The sequence below is a fragment of the Orussus abietinus genome, unplaced genomic scaffold, assembly GCF_000612105.2.
Source record: "Orussus abietinus isolate OABI.00-Male unplaced genomic scaffold, Oabi_2.0 scaffold22, whole genome shotgun sequence".
Taxonomy (NCBI): domain Eukaryota; kingdom Metazoa; phylum Arthropoda; class Insecta; order Hymenoptera; family Orussidae; genus Orussus; species Orussus abietinus.
The window spans coordinates 1-20,393 of NW_019394596.1; the positions used below are offsets into that span (position 1 = coordinate 1).

The 20,393-nt window shown below is 43.0% G+C and overlaps 6 protein-coding genes across 6 annotated transcripts; all 6 read right to left on the reverse strand.

The window, feature by feature from the left end:
• Positions 1-694: 694 nt before the first annotated feature.
• Positions 695-3,018, reverse strand: LOC105701909 (zinc finger protein 808-like; the record flags this gene model as incomplete). The annotated part of the gene is made up of 3 exons (XM_012429067.1): positions 3,011-3,018; positions 1,268-1,348; positions 695-1,111 (listed from the first exon to the last, which is right to left on the reverse strand). Coding segments are annotated over exons 1-3 (506 nt in total), but the record flags the coding sequence as incomplete, so codon positions are not given.
• Positions 3,019-3,616: 598 nt separating this feature from the next.
• LOC105701910 (zinc finger protein 2-like) lies at positions 3,617-7,045 on the reverse strand. Its single transcript, XM_012429068.1, has 3 exons — positions 6,001-7,045; positions 5,469-5,481; positions 3,617-5,394 (listed from the first exon to the last, which is right to left on the reverse strand). Exons 1-3 carry the CDS (start codon positions 7,043-7,045, stop codon positions 4,434-4,436), a joined length of 2,019 nt encoding a protein of 672 aa, XP_012284491.1. The 3' UTR covers positions 3,617-4,433.
• Positions 7,046-8,408: 1,363 nt separating this feature from the next.
• LOC105701911 (gastrula zinc finger protein XlCGF57.1) lies at positions 8,409-9,503 on the reverse strand. Its single transcript, XM_012429069.1, has 2 exons — positions 9,457-9,503; positions 8,409-9,255 (listed from the first exon to the last, which is right to left on the reverse strand). The coding sequence occupies exons 1-2, from the start codon at positions 9,501-9,503 to the stop codon at positions 8,409-8,411; spliced, it is 894 nt and encodes a 297-aa protein (XP_012284492.1).
• Positions 9,504-9,799: 296 nt separating this feature from the next.
• Positions 9,800-12,902, reverse strand: LOC105701912 (zinc finger protein OZF). Its single transcript, XM_012429070.2, has 2 exons — positions 12,700-12,902; positions 9,800-12,315 (listed from the first exon to the last, which is right to left on the reverse strand). Exons 1-2 carry the CDS (start codon positions 12,900-12,902, stop codon positions 11,286-11,288), a joined length of 1,233 nt encoding a protein of 410 aa, XP_012284493.1. The 3' UTR covers positions 9,800-11,285.
• A 1,748-nt stretch (positions 12,903-14,650) lies between these two features.
• Positions 14,651-16,072, reverse strand: LOC105701913 (zinc finger protein 2-like). Its single transcript, XM_012429071.1, has one exon. It carries the CDS (start codon positions 16,070-16,072, stop codon positions 14,651-14,653), a length of 1,422 nt encoding a protein of 473 aa, XP_012284494.1.
• Positions 16,073-17,876: 1,804 nt separating this feature from the next.
• Positions 17,877-18,878, reverse strand: LOC105701914 (zinc finger protein 525). Its single transcript, XM_023432832.1, has one exon. It carries the CDS (start codon positions 18,876-18,878, stop codon positions 17,877-17,879), a length of 1,002 nt encoding a protein of 333 aa, XP_023288600.1.
• Positions 18,879-20,393: the final 1,515 nt, after the last annotated feature.

Genomic DNA, 20,393 nt, shown 5'->3' on the forward strand with positions numbered 1-20,393 from the left:
TAGATTGTTTTTTGATGTTCCATTTTGCTTGTACTTTTGTGCCCCTTTCCAGGTTTAGGTGGATCACTCAACAGGATTCATTTTTTTTCCAAGCCATCATGGGTAGTTCATCGCCGCAGAACTTACACGCTTACCCCGGAGTTGTGATTTCAATTCTCAACGAAATAGATTCGCGTTAAATTAAGGGAAATGGACCGCTACTGTTTGGTTAAAGGCAGTCATATCACAAAATATCAGAGTAAAAATAAAAAGAAGGGCGCAAACGTCCCATTTCAAGGTATCAGATTGAGTGATACCTTATTTGTGGGGATACTACGGTTTCCATGACGCCAAAGTTCGACACCTGATTATGATCGTGTCTGATGTGAAGAAACATCATCTAAAAGAAAAAGTTGATACCCCAATTAATTTCGGAGATACTAATTATTTTCATTGATTTTAGATATTTCAATTTTTCTTTAAATATCTCGAACACCGTGCGAGGTATAACCAACAAGATACAACCTTTGAATTTGTTTATATCGTACACAACCGTAATCTAGTATCAAACCTTGGCACCAGGGAAACTGCAGTCTTGCATTGTTTATAAGCAAGTAACTTCCCCAGTTAATATATAGATCAGTGGATAAAATACAATCGGCATGATCCTAATCGATGATTGTTTCGCTCAGTGGATCGCAATTAGGAACTGTACCTGTTATGCTCCTTAAGGGAGTACACGTCATCAAAGGTGCTGCCACACGCGTTGCACTGTTGAAATTGCATGAAGTCATGCATGGTCGTGTGGGTCATCAGGGCGGATTTCTCGAAGAAGACCTCGCTGCAGATCTCGCAGGTGAACTTGACGTCCTTGTGATGGCGATTCTTGTGACGCTCCACGTCCGTAGCCGACACTCCCATGAAATCGCAGACCCCACAGGGGACGGTCTTCGGGGTGTGGGATTTCTTAACGTGGGCATTTAGCATGAATTGCTGGGGATAGGTCTTGTCGCAAGTGTTGCACTTGAAGGGTCTGTGAATCCCATGGACGATTCTTAGATGGGCGACCAAACGCGTAACAAAGTGGAACCTCTCGTTGCAGATCTCGCACGCCTTCTCGTTGCTCTCGAACCTAGAAGAGTGGCAATGTGTCTTGAAGCGATCGTACAAACGGACGAGTCAGGTTATTCCTGACGACCTATCGTCACCGTTCCCTGATTTCTGTCGTGTCAAAAAAGGGTCCAGGATATCTTCTCTTGGCTCGGTAGACGAAGCGCGAATTACTCACGTTTGCGAAGTGTCTCCTACGGGTACCTCGATCTTGATCTTGAACTCTTCGTCCACGTCCAGCTCGTCCTCCAGCCACTGGCTGCAACACAGGATTGCCGATAGGTAATTCGATTGCATAGGAACAGGTGATAGATTTAAATGGTATGCGCTTGCCCAACTTGCTTGACTCTTAGGAACTTACGGTCGTTTTATCACGATCCAACGCCGTGATATTGCAGATCACAATCGGGATCGTCGACGCCGTTTCGATTTCAGTGCCGTGACGGAAACACGGAGCGATCGAGAAGAGAAAGAGCGGTCCAGCTTGAGGATTTTGAAGGGATGCGCTGGGGATGCATATTTTCATGTTTGCTCCTTTTAAGGCGAAGTGAAACCCGTCTTAACGCGAGGTTAAAGGCTGTTCTTACCGACCGAATTTCCTCAAATTTTTCGAAGTTTTTCTTTCTATAGTAAAAATTAATAAATACGATTATGAATTTAGCAGAATGTCCGATATTCAATGATCTGTCCGATGTGTATTTGCGATCTGTGAAATTCTGGAGAAAAAATTGTTCGGACGACGAGCGTCGTTTTGTTCCCTCCGTTTTGTTCTTTTAGATTAGGCGACGTCTTCGGCGAACATTTATATGATTTCTGTCACGGTTTATCATTTATATTAATGTTATTACGGTTATCACAGTTGTCGAGATAAGGTCGATTTAAGGGACCGTGAAATCTGCTTCTTCATCAGCTGGAAGGGTCGAAACTCTGAAAAGATCCCAGCTGGTCTCCATTCCCGTTCGGTAGGCTAAATACCCGAATAATTCGAGATCTTTGGTGACAATTAGATCCCACGCGGTACGATAAATCGTGACATCACGCCAAAGATAGGTTCAACGAGATCGTATCATCCACACGAGCATCTTTCTGGATGATATCATTTCTGGGATGAAAAGCCTCCAAGCATTCCTCCAGGCGCCATCTTTCTTTTCAATTCCCATATTGCAGTTAACTTAGGTAATACATTTCTAGTTGGAAGTAGAAAAGGATTGCAAATAATTAGATGCACCCAGTTTGGAGAACAGTTTCATAAATATTTGGCGCCATCTTTCTTTTCAATTCCCATATTGCAGTTAACTTAGGTAATACATTTCTAGTTGGAAGTAGAAAAGGATTGCAAATAATTCTATGCACCCAGTTTGGAGAACAGTTTCATAAATATTTGACGTTTTGGTGTATACTGTAGGAATAATATCGATCGCGATTTGCAATTCATTAAAGAATGGGCATACCTTTACAACAACAAAGTCCTTTCGCAAGATTCACCCTGTATAGGTATACACGTGCTTCAAGGGATGTTTGCATAAAATAAATTCTAACGATCATTTCACTTTAATGTTATTTTTAATAATAATTCAACACTCATGGTAGAGCTTATCGATCTGCATAATTCACATAGATATCAAGTTATCCGTATTTCTTAATTACGACACATCTTTCGTATACGGGGATACAGGTGACGGGGTAAAACTGCTTCATCGATAACTGCATACAATTGTTTAATGTTAAATACGAAGTCCTTTATAGGGTGACGTTATGTTAAAACTTTAGAGTTTCGAAGGATCGATTGAACAGGAAGACATTTACAACTTCTCTTACAATGTTAGTAAAAGGCAACCGAGGTGAAAGGCATGGGTAAAATCTTATCGAGTAGCTGTTAACAATTGCTGTATTTACAATAAATATATTCCTGTCCACTAACATAGCCATTCCATGCGTCCGATGACCGAGGAACATTTGCGGGAGCAAATGTTGTATCGCGATTGGATTTGAGAACATCCGATAGTATTTGTACAGATATGAACGACGGTGTTCTCTTTGTAGATTACGCTTGGCGTCGACTTTATCATCTCCAGATACCAGATGAGTGTTGGCCTTGGGGTTGCTTTTTTGGTAGAATCTTTTGTTCGGTCGTTACTTTCGGCGAGATTTTCGGCAATATCCTTCGTCTGAACGGACTCGATAATGGTCTTATGGGGACTTTAGGAATATTTTGCATGGGGTTTTGGATTTGGCCGTTGATGAAGATGCAGTCTTTAGGTAGGAGTAAGGTACATTTCGGAGGCAATGACGGAGGCTTAGGGAGGATAAGGGGAGGTCGCTTCGGCAAGATCGTCTTCATTTTAACCGCCTTCATATTAGTTCGCAGGGTTTGCCTTCTTCTCACGGTTTGAACTTGTCCTGTCAATGCGAGTGGGTCCATCGTTACGATCCTGAAGAAAAAACGATCTAGTTAGTGCAATCCATTAAACCTGGTCTCGTATCAAGAGGACTCGCGAAGAAGAATGCACGCCCCCTCGGATCTGCTTTTACAATTTATTCTCTGACAGAATACACGTTATCTAAGATACAGTGATAAGAATCAATTCCCAGTTATCGGAAAGCTTTAGCGCTTCGATAAGGTTCCGTACATATCTCCTAGAGCCACAGAAAAGAATTTTCCCCCGATGCTTTCGCCAGTTGTCGACCTAGACCTAAGGTTTCCAAGATATAAAATATAAATGTCGAATCAGATTGTAAAAGAAACAAGTGTTAAGGTGACGTTTAAGCGCCGCCAAGGAGTCCTCGTTGATGAAACTTTCCTCCGAATCGGGAGTATCGAATCGTTTGAAGCTTTTCCACACAAACCTGGATTACTCTAAGGAAAGTCCGGACCCCCTTAAGATTTCATTCCTTTGTATAAAAAAAAAAAATGCAAAAGATTGTTCGAAAGCAAATATCTTGAATGGCATTCCACGAGTGCCAGGACCTTCCTCGAGACTCCTACGTTAACGTGGGAAAATTTTCGGACGATCCGACCCGCCTAAAAAAGCTCCATAATGATTGGCTTCTCAGCCGCCACTTCCACCGTCACCTTACCCCATAAACGGAAATTAGGTAATTTCGAGCCGACGACATCATATCATAAATATATTTAATAAGAAAGAAAATAAACGTATCTTTTGGGGGAAACATATATCGACACCTTTTCTTGCCTCTCCGACTATGATTGATCGCAACTGCTTACACGTGGGTACGCGACAAGTGTCGGATTGCATATGCAATGTGGAGATTTACGATATGACGGTGTCGGGCGAAGATGACCCACCCTAATTTCCGTTTAAGGGCTGCGAAAATTCGGCGGCCTATTCCTGCTTTGGCCTTCTCCTCCCCTGATGTTTCTCCTGCGTATCGAGATCCTTAATAATGTTCTCTATGAAGACGCTGGGCAACGGAGGGTGCGATCCCGGGTGAGACTTCCGATGGCTGGAGAGTCCCGGTTTCTGGGTGAAGGACTTCCCGCAAATGTCGCATACGTAAGGTCTCAGACCGGTGTGAATGAGCAAGTGCTGTCGCAGGGTGTTCCTTTTGGCGAAGGTTTGCTTGCAGACGGTACAATTGTAAGGCTTGTCCCCTGTGTGAGAGCGCATGTGCACGTCGAGGTCGTAACGGATGTGGAAGGTCTTTCCGCACTGTTCGCAGACGATCCTTTCCTTGGTCTCGTGCCAGACCATGTGACGTTCGAGACCTCTCTTCGATACCAGACGCCTTTTGCATATCTTACACGTGTACACGGCGTTCTCGTGGACGAACCTCATGTGCGACTTCAGGGAGTGGAGGTTTTTACTGACGTGTCCGCAGAGGTCGCAAAGTATCGGCGGGCCTTCGTTGTGCATTAGGTGGACGTGCTGTCGGAGGTTGTTCTTAACTTTGAACTTCTTCCCGCAGAATTTACAGCAGAAGCGAAAGTCGTCCGCGTGTTTTCGCACTAGGTGGTCCTTCAGGGTCCACTTTTTGTCGCTTTTGTACTCGCATATGTTGCACTCGTAGGTCGCCGAGCCGTGGACGTCCTCCAGGTGGTGCTTCAAGCTGCTCTTAAGGTTGAACGTCGAGTTGCAGAGCTTGCACATGTAAGAGTGCCGCTTAAGGTGGAGTAGGAAGGATTTCTCCCGGCAGTACTTTTTACCGCAGTTGTCGCACTGATACCTCTTGTTATCTTCGTCCTCGCTGGCCAGGAATCTTCGGAACTTGGTGGATCTCTTCTTGGCGTCAGGAGATTGCAGGAGGTCGACGTCTTTGATGTCCAGCGGGTCGTCCAGGCCCAATCTAAAACATAAATAATCCCAGTATTACGATCAGGTGATTTGCGTTATCGAGCACTTCTTTATTTACATACTTACTGGACCAAAGAGACTATTTATTCCGGGTATATTCTTATCTATAGTATCTACATAAAAATTAAGAATGCGAGAGTTCTCTTTTCCGAGGCTTACGGATAGGGTCAATTTGATGAAATTATCATACATCTCGTCGCTCGTTTAAAGGATAGTCGTGTTAAGTCTATCGCTCTTATGTTATCTTTTTTGCTGATTACGGCATTTCTACTAGTTAGAATATGAAAGTGTCGTGTTACAACGTGAGACAAAAAAGGCACATTGAGGAAGTATCAACGCTGTTTATTATTATTTTTTTTGAGAAAAAGAAAAATAGTACAGTTTATTCTTTCATGTTCGTCTTCCATGTCTAAGAAATTCCGTCGGGAGGTTTTCTTTCTCTTTTTTTTTCGGTACGAGGAACCGGGTAACGTAGAAATCGAAGAAGGATCCATCGAGGCATTCGTGGGAAGATTTCGAAGAGTCTGCAGAAACTTTTTCTTCCCCTTCTTTTTTTTTTTTTAATTAAATACCTATCTTCAGTCCGAGATGTCCTTACGATTTGCCATCTCCTGCGTAAATTCGTTGACAATGTTCTTAATAGAAATGACTGGCAAAGGAGGTAACGGGCCAGGGTGCTTTTTCCTGTGACAAATCAGACCAGGTTTCTGGGCAAACGTGTGACTACAGATATCACACGTGTAGGGCTTTTTCCCCGTGTGGATGAGAAGGTGCTGCTCCAGTCCAGTCTTCCTGGTGAATGTCTTGCTACATACGGGACAGGAGTAGGGCCTGATGCCCAGGTGAATCCTGAGATGCATATCGAGGTCTCTCTTCTCTCCGAAAGTCTTCCCACAAGTCGGACAGACCACCTTCTCCTTCCTTTCATGCCAAATCAAATGTTGCTCCAGATTCTCCTTAGTCGTCAGACCTCTTTTGCACAGCATGCACTTGTAAGCTGGCTGGAAATGCCGGTACTTAATGTGCGCTTTAATGGCCGGGACATTTTTACAGGAGTGCCCGCAAATCGTGCATACTATTGGCGGATTGTCCCCATGCATTTGGTTCATGTGCTGCTTAAGGGAGTTCTTTATCTTAAATTGCTTGCTGCAGAGGGTGCAGGGGAACTCGAAGTTGCTCGTGTGTTTCCTTACGAAATGGTCGTTCAGGGTGCACTTGTTGTTGCTCTTGTACTCGCACACACTGCAGGAGTACAGGGAAGGGCCGTGTATCTTCTCTATGTGCCTCTTCAGGACCTTCTTCAGCTTGAAAGTCTCCTTACATGCAGCCTCGGGACACTCGTACTTGTGGCTGTTCATGTGGTACACTAACATCGTCTTCCTGGGGAACTTGCGCTGGCAAATGTTGCATTCGAAGGATTGTATTAATTTCCTTTTTTTGTCCCCTTTACCCCGAGGTCCGTTTAATGCTTCTCTTCCTTCTCTCCTTTGCAGAGATTTAAGACGAGTTATGCGCAGAGGATGTTCCTCCTCCTCGGCGATGTCTGCAGACTTCTTGCTCTTGGCTTCCTCGATAATGTACCCCATTCTCAGAATGTGCAGCTTCTCGGGATGATGGTTCTTCTTTACAGTCTCAGGACCCATGGGACATCTAAAACAAAGAGTTTGGTTATTTCGGAGCTGGCAGAGACCTCTGAAGGTTTACTCGATTGCGTGTACTTACTCGTGAAATCGTGATTGTCTTTTTTTTTTTTTCCCCTATCAATTGAAAGGTCTATTTTAGTTACCTGAGATGTATCTACGAACGGTCCTTTCGATACTAGGAAAATAAAAGGTAAAGTAAATTAAAACAGCATTTTACATTATAGGATGGAATGATTTTTCAATATTTTTTAGGTAAACATAACATTGTCTCGGAGTGTAATACAGCTTGCCAGGGTATAGGGGGAATCAATGATAACATTTAGGATTTTTCTTTAATTAAATAATATTTAATGGATACATGATATGTAATTCAATGAGAATGCGGAGCTTATAGATTTGGAAAAGAATTGCATTTGATTAAATTTCTTGGATACATCGTTTTGTTTTACCTTTCCTTTTTGTAATGGAAACTGAAGTAGTCGTTTTCAAATTTTCTGGGATTAACGCTTGATAACACGGAGACAAAAAGCGAGGATTGATGAAAATTGATTTTAGGTGTTTCTTTACCTTCCCGTAAGATTGTCTAATCCTACCCTGAGATTTAGACATTTTAAATAAAATGTCGTGAAAATATTGCATATCCTCTTTTCCCAAATAATTTGATTGCGTCTCATTATCCTACGTTTTTTTTTTTAACGCAATAATAGAAAGTATAAAAACTACTGGAATATCATTTTACACGAGTCGGTTCCTCGAGACATTCGCAAAGTGCTTCATCAGGGTTTTCTTTACACTTATTAAAAAACAGCCTCTTAACTATCCGTCCACTTACTCCTTTAAACTTTACCGCGGAAAGTACGCGAAAGAAATCTGCTAAAAACGTCCATGGTGTCTGAAAAATCTATTATCATGTATCAAAGGCATGATGAACTGTGTTCTTCTGAAAACAGGTATGAAATGGAGAAACTCCAGATTTCGGGGAATAAAAGCACGAGGATTACATTCCGACCAGCAGAAGCGTCCTCGTTGCGTTTTCTAACATATTTGCAGACTTCTGGGGGTGGGGATAAACTGATATAAGTAAGTACTCGATACTTTCATTTCGATGTCAAGTACTTTTGCCACCGATTACCTCGTACTACACTCGATGCTTCCTCGAATTTTGTGAAAAATACTCGTATCGAGTCGAATGGAATGATTATGATAACTAATTGAACATTAAGCCGATTAACGACAAGAATGTATTTCTCTTCTTAGAGGGAATAATCTTTATTTGGCGTTGCGTTGGATGAATCATTTCCTTATGGTATTCTTAGCCGACGCGGTGTCTCTTAGTCCTCGGCAAGGGACAGAGGATGGATAATTATTCCATCTTGATCGAAGGATTCTTCCTGGAATACTCCTTGGTGAACTCGGTGACGATGTTCTTTATGGACACCACCGGCAGCGGGGGCAAGGGGCCTGGGTGTCTTTTCCTGTGGCAGATGAGTCCAGGCTTTTGGGCGAATGCTTGCCCGCAAATGTCACATACATACGGTCTCTTTCCCGTGTGAATCAGTACATGTTGCTCCTGTGCGGTCTGCCTCCTAAAGGACTTGCCACACACGGGACACGGGAATGGTTTCACCCCCGTGTGGACTCTCATGTGGGAGTCCAAGTCTCGGCCTCGAAATCTCTTCCCACACGTGGGGCAGAGAACTTTCTCTCTGGTTTCGTGCCAAGTGAGATGCTGCTCCAGATTCTCCTTGGTCGTCATTCCCCTTCGACAGATCCTGCAAACAAACTCTGGCTTGTGGTGGCGGTACTTCATGTGTGCCTTCAAAGCGTGGAGATTCTTGCTGAAGTGGCCACACACGTCGCAAACTATCGGGGGGTTCCCGCTGTGGTTCTGCTTGACGTGGTGATTCAGGGCCTTCTTTATCTTGAATTGCTTGCCGCAGGTGTCGCAGGAGAAGTCGAAGTTGGAGGTGTGCAGACGGATGAAGTGATTCTTCAGGGTGCCTTTGTTGTTGCTCTTGTATTCGCAGACGCTGCACTCGAAGATCTGCGGTCGGTGGGTTTTCTCGATGTGGGCGCTCAGATAGCGCTTTAAGCTGAAACTTTTCCCGCACTCCCGACATTGGTGTCTGTGTTGCTTCAGGTGCTCCGCCAAGTTACTCTTCTTCAGGAACTTTCTTCTACAGTGGTCGCACTCCACGCAACTTCGCGACCTAGGGGATGGGTCCTCAGGGTCGGCGACGACTCTTGCGTTCGATCTCGTCGATGGGATCGCTTCTTCGTCTTCTTCGGTCTCGTCCACGGTTTTCTTTCCTTCTTCCCGCTCTTCCTCTTCTCCCTCGTTTCTTCTTCTCCCTCTCTGGCGTTGTCTTCTCTCATCCGCTGGAGTCTTCTTCTTCGGCCAAATCATGTACTCGGGAGTGCACTCTATCTTCACCGTTGTATTACTTGGCGTGGACATGCTCAGAGGATCAGAGGCCGACCTACAACAGAAATTCGACGGAAAATGTTATTCGATGTCTCGGTTGTACACGCGGGACGGAATACTGGAAAATGTTGCAGTAATAATGATAACACCCGGCAGCAATATTTTGCGATATCACGGGCTGCGTGAGAATTCGCATCGAATTGTAGGGGAAAATTTGGAGTTTTGCTTGATTTTCCGGTATTATCGCTGACCGACATTTCGAAGCGACGTTCTCTGGAATACAGAAAGTCTGGTCATATTTTAGGAGATTTACAATAGCCAACGAGGGGCTTTTATTTTCATACTTCCTCTACATACTGTATTTATCCTGCTGAGATCTGGAAAATCTTTGGTGGCTTATCGGTTCCTGGGTTTTACAATGATATCGACTTTGAAGCTTGGGATTTCTCAACAGTCGAACTTAGGGGATGATTTCATCTGAAATAGAAGAGAAGAAGTCATGTTAGTACAATTTGTTCATATCGGCACAGAAGACTTACCTAGTGTACCGAAGTGGCAGGCTATCTCCTCAGCTATTTATCGTCGGCGTTATCATTGGATTTAAAACGATTATTTTCGGAAAATTTATTGATTAAAAAGGGCGGTCAGCAAACAAACTGATTATTCAGTGCTCATCTCAAAGCATATTTTAATACATCATTTCATTGTACAGATATGAAATTCGTTAGAGTGTTATCAGATGGTAACCACTAATATTTTAATGTCTAGAAATATGACTTGGAAGAGTACGGTTCTTGTCCTGATCGTGATAATCACATTCTTGTGTTATCAATAGTTTTATTGAACAGTATTATTGACCATCTTGAGCTATGTTACCATCGCATAATACTTTTTTTCCATCAATTTTGCCCCACCATCGGCATAAACATGTTATAGGCATATCTGGGATTAACAATAAAATTACATGGCGACAGTTTTAATTACATTTTAAGTACAGTCTTCAGATTTATTTGTTTGAGTTTCTTGGACGTTACTCAAGACACTGAAGGAGTTTAAGAATTTAAAACTTCCGCGATATCACTACAATATCTTCTTTTAGTATTGTTTCAAACAAAGAGTTTAAATGTTTAAGACTATTGTTCTTTACAATGGTGTTGTTCTGGGTTGTAAACGCACTTTATGTTAGAATGCCGTCAAATACTAACATTTGCATGATTTGAATTCCAAGGTAGTGACGTCACTGTCTCTCAGTTTTTTTTGGGTAAATTCTTTTTTTAAGCCGACATGTTGATGATGCGACATGCAATTTCAACCCGCAGGCCAACACTGGCCCAACAATTTTTCTTTTCGACTTCTTAAATTACATTTTTACAAATCAGTGTCAGTTTTACTGTGTTTAATATCCCGTTGAAGAAGTCACAATTTGTTAAACAAAGTCAGATTTCATCCAACAATGAACTAGCTTCCTTCTAATATTTTCTTTGGGTTCGTCAAACATAGGTATGCCAATCACCGATTACATAAATTTCGTGATAATTCAATATCCATTTTGTGAATATTTATTTTCCTCCCTTCCTGATAAAGAATATCACTCTCAGTGATGTCGACAATGTTGAGCCATGATTTTGAACGTTGGAAGGAAATTGTTATTGTCATCAAAGAATGTCGCATCAGAACACGCATCACATCCAATTAGTCCAAACCGCAGAATATCCAACAGCATATTAAAAACAATATCTCTCTTCAAGAATCAAAGTGGAAGCTCCAACAGAACTTTCCTTTTAACCTCACATTTCTAAGAGGTCTCACGACGTTTCACGGCTGAGGAGTATGATTTTTCTTAGCGAATTCTCTGACGAAGTCGTTGACGATATTCTTCACCGAGACGACCGGCAGAGGAGGAAGAGGTCCCGGGTGTCTCTTTCTATGACAGATCAACCCCGGCTTCTGGGCAAAAGTTTGTCCACACACGTCGCAAGCATAAGGCCTCTTTCCCATGTGAATAAGAATGTGTTGTTCCTGAGCAGTTTGTCTGGAGAAGGCTTTCCCGCAAACGGGACAGACAAAGGGCTTCACCCCTGTGTGGATCATCATGTGTATGTCCAGGGCGTACTTCTCGCAGAAAGTTTTTCCACACGTGGGGCAAATGTTCCTCTCCTTGGTCTCGTGTCTCAGCATGTGTTTGTCAAGGTACTCCTGAGTGGTCATTCTGCGTTTGCAGAGCTTGCACTCGAACTGGGGCTTGAAGTGGGCATACTTCTTATGGCACTTCAAGGCGTGGATGCTCTTGTTGGTGTGGCCGCATATGTCGCAGACAACGCAGGCCTCGCTGTGGCTACGCGTCATGTGGGTCTGCAAGTCGTTTTTGATCTTGAACTCTTTCGAGCACACCTTGCAGGTGAAGTTGAAGCCATCCGTGTGCTTCCTCACTACGTGATCCTGAAGAGCCCACTTGTTTCTGCTCACGTAGTCGCAAACGGTGCAGGGGTATCTCTCGGGCCCATGGACAGACGCGACGTGGGTTTTAAGTTGACTCCTCAGTTGAAACTTTTGGTCGCAGGAGTCGCAGATGTACTTATGAAGCTTCATGTGCTTCGTTAGGTCCTTTTTTGACGAAAAATTGGCCTGGCAAACGTCGCAGGTGTACATTCTGGGAGCATTTACGGCTTTAACGTCCGACCTTTTCCTCACTTCTAGGGCCCGCTTTGTGGTGGCGGTGGTGCGATTGCTTCTCTTTCTGACTTTTCTTCGGGAGCCCCTGGGGTCTGAAGCTGTCTTCTTCGTGTTCTCCAGTAGGCACTCGGATGCACACTCGATCTTCACGTCGAGGAGCGGATCTGCAGCCCTACAACAGGGAAATAGCGTTTCGTCGTGATTAGACCAACGATAAGGTCTCTCTAAGGTCCACAGACAATGTTGCAGTTAGTGGGAGAATTATTGCGATTCGAGGGATAATTGGGACCCTTAGAATTCTCTGTACTTACTTTACTTAAAATTTAGATCTCAACGCGCACTCCGAGAAACAAAACCCATATTGTTAAATAGATCCAGCATTGGAAACACCCATCGGATCCCGAAGAAAACGATTCTCCCCCACTTATCTCTGCCAATCGTCAAAGCTTTTGGGGTATACCAAAAAAATAGAAGCTCAAAGCCTGTCACATATGCAAATAAGTTTATTTCTTCGGATCGATTACACCGAATGATCAGGGCGAAGGTGTTTCTATACGTCTTCTCACACACATCGCATACTGCGTGCATCTCTTCGGTGTGTATTGTGTGGACGTGCATGTACAAATCGTTTTTCATCTTGAACTTCTTCCCGCAAGTGGTGCAGGTGAACTTGAAGCCTTGGGTGTGTTTCCTGACGATGTGCTCCTTCAGGCTTTGCTTGCATTCGCAGATCATGTCGCACTCTTTGCAAGGGTACATGTTCGTCGTTCCATGATTTAAGTGGTCTCGAAGGTCTTTTATGTGTTTGCTGATGAAGCCACATCTTGCGCAGCTGTTTGTGTGAGACTTCGCGTGCTCTTTAAATTTCAAAGCGTCGGAAAATGTCTCTGCAGAACTCGCAACTCCATTGGATATCACACTTAGAGGTTGAAGACTTTTTCCGCAGTGGTAAAATGTTCTTTAGTCGGGTTTTGCCTCGAGAGCAGCGCTTAGACATGATCTTCAGGGTGTTTTTGCAAGATCTCCTGAAAAACAGAAAAAGATCGCAGAGTCATTAGTGTCCTGATAACTTGAAATTATGTAAAAGGTATACTTATCTCAAAAGTGAAGTGATCTGGATCTTCGGTGACCTTTAATCCCTCGGTAAGCGTGAGTCTCCTTACCTTGGATAATTGAGACTATTACTAGAAATCTCTCTTAATCTGCACCTTTGAACCGTGTTTCATAAATGCATAGGCAGTCTTGAGTTTCTATGATGCAGCTTATAAAAAGCTACATTATATAATACAGTTTAAATGTTCAACGAGTGTCGACGAAATGGTGAATTAGGCAGTACAGGGACGGCCCCATGGATCATGAAAAATATTTATTTCAAACTCAAGTCTATACACAGAATGTACGTATTTTCATAATAAGAAGCCAATAATGGGATTAGAAAAATAGCCATTAAAGTTACATTTTACGAGCGAGCGTTTGAATAAGGTTTCTTTTCTGCTTTTTTTTTTTTCTCTTCTTTCTTTCAAACTTTTGTTAACCAACCTAATGATTATATCCACCGGTACTCTTTAAATCCGTTTTTCAATCATGATTTTGTCGAAAATTTTGTAGAGATTTAGAATTTCAGATTAGAGAGGAGAAAAATTATTTTTCGCAGGTGTTCATATCAAGAGTGAATGAAACAATGATGGAAATTAATGGGAATTCGGGAGTTTCGGAGCGAATTCAGGATTTCTATCCATTTGGTTTGGGGAAGGTAACGTAAGACCTCGAACTTGTCTTGCGACACTGAGAATGTCTTTCGAGGATGCTGACTTTGAGTTAACGAAACTCGACGAACTACTCTTAAACTTAGATTAATTCACAAGCCTCCCGGCAATGTACATACAATGCTATTTTAAAGTTCCCTTGCGTTACTGAAATTAACGGAGCGCTCTTGCACAATGCTTCGTTTCTTCAGGCATGTCGAAGTTCATTAATCGCTGTAGAAAACGCTAGTTACAATTTCAAATTACAAACCTAGAGATGAAGAGATTACCGATTACCTCGATTGTTAAAATAATAGCAGTCGTGGGACACAAAAGTGGTCTATCGCCACGGATCGTTTTAAGGGAAAAGAAGGTAAAACAAATCGTAACCCGTTACACCACCGAATGACTTTGAGCCGTATCTGGGAAAGTCTATGTCGTACATTATGTAATTACTGCCCCATAAAGTGACGTTTAAAAGCTATCGCGAAGTTATTACTAGTCTTCCAAACATTTCCCCATCGATTGGCTTATATTTCACATTTGGCTCGTCTGGGCTACCGTCCCACCACAAGTGTAGGTAATGACGACCGAAGTGACGACGGATATACGTTTAAGTACACCAAGACGACATTACCACTTCGGATGGCGGTTCACGAAGTGTACATAAATGATTTTGCCAAGAAAATGCCCAAGGACCCTTTTTGGGCAAGTCTGGCATCTTCTTTCCTCAGCCCCGAAGAGTCGCCCTGTCGGATGTTCCTACTCCAAGTTCTCTTCTTCCAGGTACTCGCTTTGATGGAACTCCTGATAATATCCCTCGGTGAACTCTTTAACGATATCCCCAATGGGCATGACCGGAAGCGGGGGATGCGGCCCAGGATGAGTCTTTCTATGGCAGATGAGTCCAGGTTTCTGCGTGAAGGCCTTGCCGCAGATGTCGCAGACGAAAGGTCGTTTCCCCGTGTGGATTAGCAAATGTTGCCTCAGTTGCGATCTTCTGGCAAAGGGTTTGTTGCATATCAGACACGGGTGCGGCTTGCACCCCGAATGAACGGCCATGTGCCTCTTGAAGGAGTCCTTCTTCCCGAAAGTCTTGCCACACTCCGCACAGACGATTTTCTCCCGCTGCTCGTGCTGCGTGAGCATGTGCTGGTCCAGATTCTCCTGAGTGACCATCCTTCGCTTGCAGATGTTGCACTCGTACTTGGGCTTGTAGTGCGCCCACTTCTGATGGACGTAAAGAGACCCCGTGTTCTGGCAGAGCTTCCCACACACGTCGCAGTTGATCGGCTTTTCTCTGTGGTGGAAGCGCACGTGGTTCGTGAGGTCGCCCTTGACTTTGAACTTCTTCGGGCAGAAGGTGCACTGGTGCTCGTACTTGTTGGTGTGCTTGCGAATGAAGTGGGACTGCAGGGAGTGCTTCGATCTGCAGACGAAACCGCAAGCGGCACAAGGGAAGACCATGGAGTTGGACCGCTTGCGGGACCAGGTCTCGTGCTTCCGCTCGAGATGCTCGGCGAACAGGGACTTCTTCAGGGTCCTGTAGTCGCACACCGCGCATATGTAGGCACCCTCCTCCTTGATGCACACCTTCTTCTTGTGCGTCCAAGCCACGTGCTTCCGGAAGGCGATGACGGAGCCGAAGATCTCGGAGCAGGCCTTGCACTTCAGGGCGCAGGCACGGTCGGGAAGGATGAACTTAGACGGGTCCAGCTTCTCCTCGTCTTCGGGGACCTGGACACTCTGCCCGCCGTAGTCCGAATCTCCGATCTGCTGGTCTTGATCAGTCGGTTGATCTTCCCGACTGTCGGACTCCGCCACGTTTTCGGACAGCTTCTCTATCGTCACCACGCCATTCTGAACCTTGACCTCGTACAAGTCTCCTATGGTGGCTTTCCCCTCGTCGTCTTGGCTCGTCCCGTTCAGGATAATCGGCTTCACGTCGAGTTCCTCGTTACCTTCACCTGGGTACTCGCTGTACTGGTTCTCGAATTCGTAGAACTTCTCGTCCGCGGAGTCCAGGTCGGCGACTTCGTCCTCCTCGGGCCGTTCCAGTTTCGTTACCTGGCTTCCTTGCTCCTCCAGATCCTGCAGCTCCTCTTCTGCCAGAGGTGTGTCTCCTTCGGGGACGAAGGCGTAATACGGCTTACCGTCGAACTCTAAAATCTGCCATTTTCTCATCACGACGGATTCTCGCTCGTAGAGAAATAATCCGCGAGACTCTTCGTCGTCGTTTGTTGCAGACCTGAAACATTAGCGGAGGCCAGGGTCATTCGGGGTCGAGATACGTGGATCTCGGATCCAGGAAATAAATTGACATTCGTCTAGAAACTACTGAGATAGTTATGCAAATTAACCGAACGAACGGGGGCGATCGAGGCACGGTGCAACTCTACACTGTTATTGATGATACTCTAATTTTATAACATTTTCCTTGGATGTCCCACTGAGACATGGTATATTAATCTCATAACATACTTTCAAATAGCATTTCTAACATATGTTATAAATTTACTATATCTTGCTATCTCTTGTAATAAATTCATAACGCATATGTTGCGCCACGTCAATGTCCACGGAATTACAACGGATTGTTATAAAATTATAAATTTATCATAAACGTTTACTGACTCACGGTTAATACCTCAAATTGATCATTTTACTACTTCATTTAATAAGTGTCTTTTGTTTTTTTTTTCATCAATATTTTTAACAGTGTAAAGATGATGTCGGACGGTAGGGGCGATTTTGCGAATATCCTAAGAAGTTCGTAAGAAGAAAAGGAAACAGCGTTCCTCCTTCGTTTCTTCCATCCAAAGGACCGGAATCCTATAACATAAAGAAGGGGTGTCCTTAACTTTTGATTGCATAGTTTCCTTTCATCGGCAGATTCGTTAGGGAGGAAGAAGTGAAGAAACAGCTGGGAAGACCAGAAGAAATGAATCTTCCATTCGACGCTCGCCAAAATCGGGAGACCGTTAAAGAGTAACAATTTATTATGTTTCTTTTAAATCGTGTCCTTACACTAGCACCTTTGCTCAATGTACAAAAAAAGGAAACTCGTTTAAAGTTACCGCAATTGACTGTAGATCTCGCGATCCGAATAAGAATTAACGACTTTAGATTCGGAAGACACGCCTCCTCGATTAAGGGTATATTCTCATGTAAAATCTTCAAATTATCCATCTTTTCCTTCTTTTTACATATTTCAATAACATTACATTATTATATTTCAATGACATTACGTCAACAGATACAATTTTTGTTTTGTTTTTTATTTAATTTGCTTGAAGAAAAATAATCACTATTTTTCGGCATTTTTCGTTTAAACATGGACCAATCATCGAATTTTCAGGTCTCTCTTCTCAAAATAGTCCACCGGGTAAACATTTTAACAAAAACTTTAGATTTTTGATTTCTGATAAGCCCATTTTCAAATTGTATGTTCAACATACTCAAGGCTACCTAAATAAAAAACATAGTAAAATTTCTACTTATTACTTTCAAACGCGTATCAATAAACGTCAAAAAGACTTTTCACCCTATGTTATTGTTTTCTCTGAAAATACCTGTAAACAAACAATTTCGAAAAATAAATGGTAAACAAACGCTTTTTTCTACCATTTCTTTTTTACATGAGAATATTCCCTCAATCCTTAAACGGGAATCAGGTAATTTTGACCAAATCATGTCATCACACCATAAATCTGTATTTTGCATATGCAATCCGGTTAAAACGCTTTGCCATATTTTCTGAAAGAAAGAAAGAAAGAAAAAAAAAACGAAAGAAAGACGTAAATCCGGGTCTTGAAGAGAGGCATTTATATTTTGTTTGTACATTCGTGGTATGACGTTGGATCAAAATGACCCAATTCATATTTAAGGATTAAATCGACAAAAGCAAGGAACGCAAAGCTCTCCGGGGAAGAATAAGAAAAGCTCGGAGAAAAACGTAAAACAGGAGCAGCTTCTCGACGCAGGGGGTCTACTTCTTCATGAAGTCCTTCAGGATATGGTCGATGTGGATCACGGGAAGAGGAGGAAGCGTCCCCGAGTGAATCTTCCTGTGGCAGATGAGTCCGGCCTTTTGGGCGAAGGATTTGCCACACACGTCGCATGTGTAGATGCGTTCTCCAGTGTGGAGAAGAAGATGCTGACTTAGGCTGCTATGGCGGGCAAAAGCTCTATGGCAAACCGTACAGCTGTACGGCTTGTCCCCTGTGTGGATCCTCATGTGTTTCCGCAGCTCGTAGTTCTCGAAGAAGGTCTTTCCACACTCCTCGCAAATGGATTTCTCCTTCTTCTCGTGTTGCGTTAGCACGTGCTGGTCGAGGTTCTCCTGCGTAACGAGTCTCCTCTTGCAGACTGGACATTCGTACTTGGCCTTGTAATGAGCGTGTTTCTGGTGTGTGTACAGCGAGTGGCTGTTCCTGCAGGACTTCCCGCAAACGTCGCATATCACCGGCATCTCTAGATGGTTCAGTCTAGTATGGGTAGTGAGGTCTCCTTTGATCTTGAACTCTTTACCGCACAGTTCGCAGGAGTACTCGAAGTGTTGGGTGTGCTTCCGCACGAAGTGGGACCTCAGGGTCTCCTTCCGGGTGCAGACGAGGCCGCAGACTATGCAAGGGTATTCCCTTTTCCCCGAGGAAGAGTCCCGGGTCGGCTTTTCGTGCTTCTCGGCCAGGTGAGCTATCATCGTGGACCTTTTGTTGCACTTGAAGCTGCAGCTTATGCACGTAAGTCCCTCGAAATTCGAAGACGAGGCAACCTGCGCCGCCCTGGTCTTTCGGGGCTCGAAGCTCGGAGGGTGCTCTTGGTTCCTTGAACTCTTCTTTGGCGAGTCGGAAGTCGAGGAAGCTTCTTCGATTTCCGGTCCCAGGTTGGGGTTGCTCTTCGGATCCGCCTCCTCGACCTTGCCTTTCTTCTGGGATTGGTTCTTCCGCCGCTTTAGAGGGCTTTTCTTCTTTCCCTTTCTACCGTTCATCGTCGTCCTAAAACAGAACGAAGAGACTGGTTTATTAGTGTTCTAGGGTATTTTTCTCGCTTCACTTGTTTTACTTACATATATGCTAAATTCCGATCGCGCGAAGCGTTTCTAGATCACCTTAGGATACATTAAAAATTTAAGTTTCCCACGCTAATTGCTAGATTCTAAACGATAGTGTGAAAGTAGTAGTAGTAGTAGTAAGTAGTAGCAAGTAGTAAGTAGTAAGTAGTAGTAAGTAGTAGCGAAAAATAATAATTTTTAATGATAGATTAAAATTACACATAAACACGATAAAGAATTTGTATTAACATACATTATTGCTAATTCAAATATATAAGTGTTTAGCTAACTGTTCTATTCATGACTTACACTTTTAAGACCATTTTACGCAGTTATTTAAAAAACAAAAAAACATCTTTTAGATAAAGCTTTCTCATTGTTTCGCGCAGAATCTGAAACTGCAACGAAAAACGCCATGTACTATTTGAAAAATTCGACTCCAAGTGTAGAGCATACACTGTCGATCTACATATTAGAATATTAGAATATTGGTGCCATCTTGCGAATCGTGATTTCTTGAAATATGTGTCTTCAATCTTGATAAAGCAGAGCAGAAATGCATTTTTTTTCTCTTTGATTTTACTATTTTGCATGAATTTTGTTGCTTAACGAGGCGAAGCATTTCTTTGGTGTCTTCATATTCCTTTTCGTGTTCTTCTTCATCGTCTTCAGAAGACTCGGTATAGCGTATTAACTTTCCTCGGTTACTAGTTCGATTTTCTCTTAACAACGTTTCATGTTTCTTCTTGATTTTCTTTTAAAGTTTCTTCGGAAAGATCTTCGGGATTGCTTCGCAATTCCGCAAGAAAGGCGTTATTTGATGGGAGGAAAGCATAAAAGGTACGATTCTTAATGGCAATAATGTGCCACGCTTGCGTCGTTATTATTTCCTTCTTCGAATTGAACTTGTCACTTGGTATGGGTGAAAATCTTTTCAGTGAGTTTTCCTGCAGTTTTCTGAAACATACAATATAATAATTATGTACTGGAGTTCGAAAATTGTCGCACTTAGAAGGATCAATCACAGCTACTTACTTGGATGCGTTTTGGAGAACGGGAAATAAAAATGATATCTCTTTATTTCTCATTTGGTACAAAGAATACTTTCATTGTTATCGCGCATGTAGAAGAGTTACAAGATTATTAAAATGGAAATTTCAATTGTTGGTGCGTGAGAAGAAATTTTATTCCAGTTTTGAGTAAAGCCTTTAGCTGCAAGAAGAAATTCAAAGCCGGAAGAAGCGAGTCTCTGAGCCAAAATAAAATTGCGAATGTGATTAAATCATGATCGTGATATAAATTAAAAAAGAAAATATATCATAAATCATTACATGAATATAGGCTTCGGAATAATGGCCTTCATGAATCTTTCTTTTCCTCTATTCGAGCTTACAATTAGGTCTAAGGTCATGGCAGATTTTTTAGTTCATCTATACACACAGTTGTAGGAAT

What these genes read in the sequence shown, in the direction of transcription:
- LOC105701910 (XM_012429068.1), bottom strand. Translation starts at nt 7,045, where the DNA reads ATGGGTCCTGAGACTGTAAAGAAGAACCATCATCCCGAGAAGCTGCAC.
- LOC105701914 (XM_023432832.1), bottom strand. Translation starts at nt 18,878, where the DNA reads ATGAACGGTAGAAAGGGAAAGAAGAAAAGCCCTCTAAAGCGGCGGAAG.
- LOC105701911 (XM_012429069.1), bottom strand. Translation starts at nt 9,503, where the DNA reads ATGTCCACGCCAAGTAATACAACGGTGAAGATAGAGTGCACTCCCGA. An exon ending in AAGATAGAGTGCACTCCCGA is followed by an intron (nt 9,256 to 9,456) that starts GTACATGATTTG and finishes CCCATCCCCTAG; the next exon opens with GTCGCGAAGTTGCGTGGAGT.
- LOC105701912 (XM_012429070.2), bottom strand. Translation starts at nt 12,902, where the DNA reads ATGTACCCTTGCAAAGAGTGCGACATGATCTGCGAATGCAAGCAAAGC. An exon ending in TGCGATGTGTGTGAGAAGAC is followed by an intron (nt 12,316 to 12,699) that starts GTATAGAAACAC and finishes TCCCTGTTGTAG; the next exon opens with GGCTGCAGATCCGCTCCTCG.
- LOC105701913 (XM_012429071.1), bottom strand. Translation starts at nt 16,072, where the DNA reads ATGAGAAAATGGCAGATTTTAGAGTTCGACGGTAAGCCGTATTACGCC.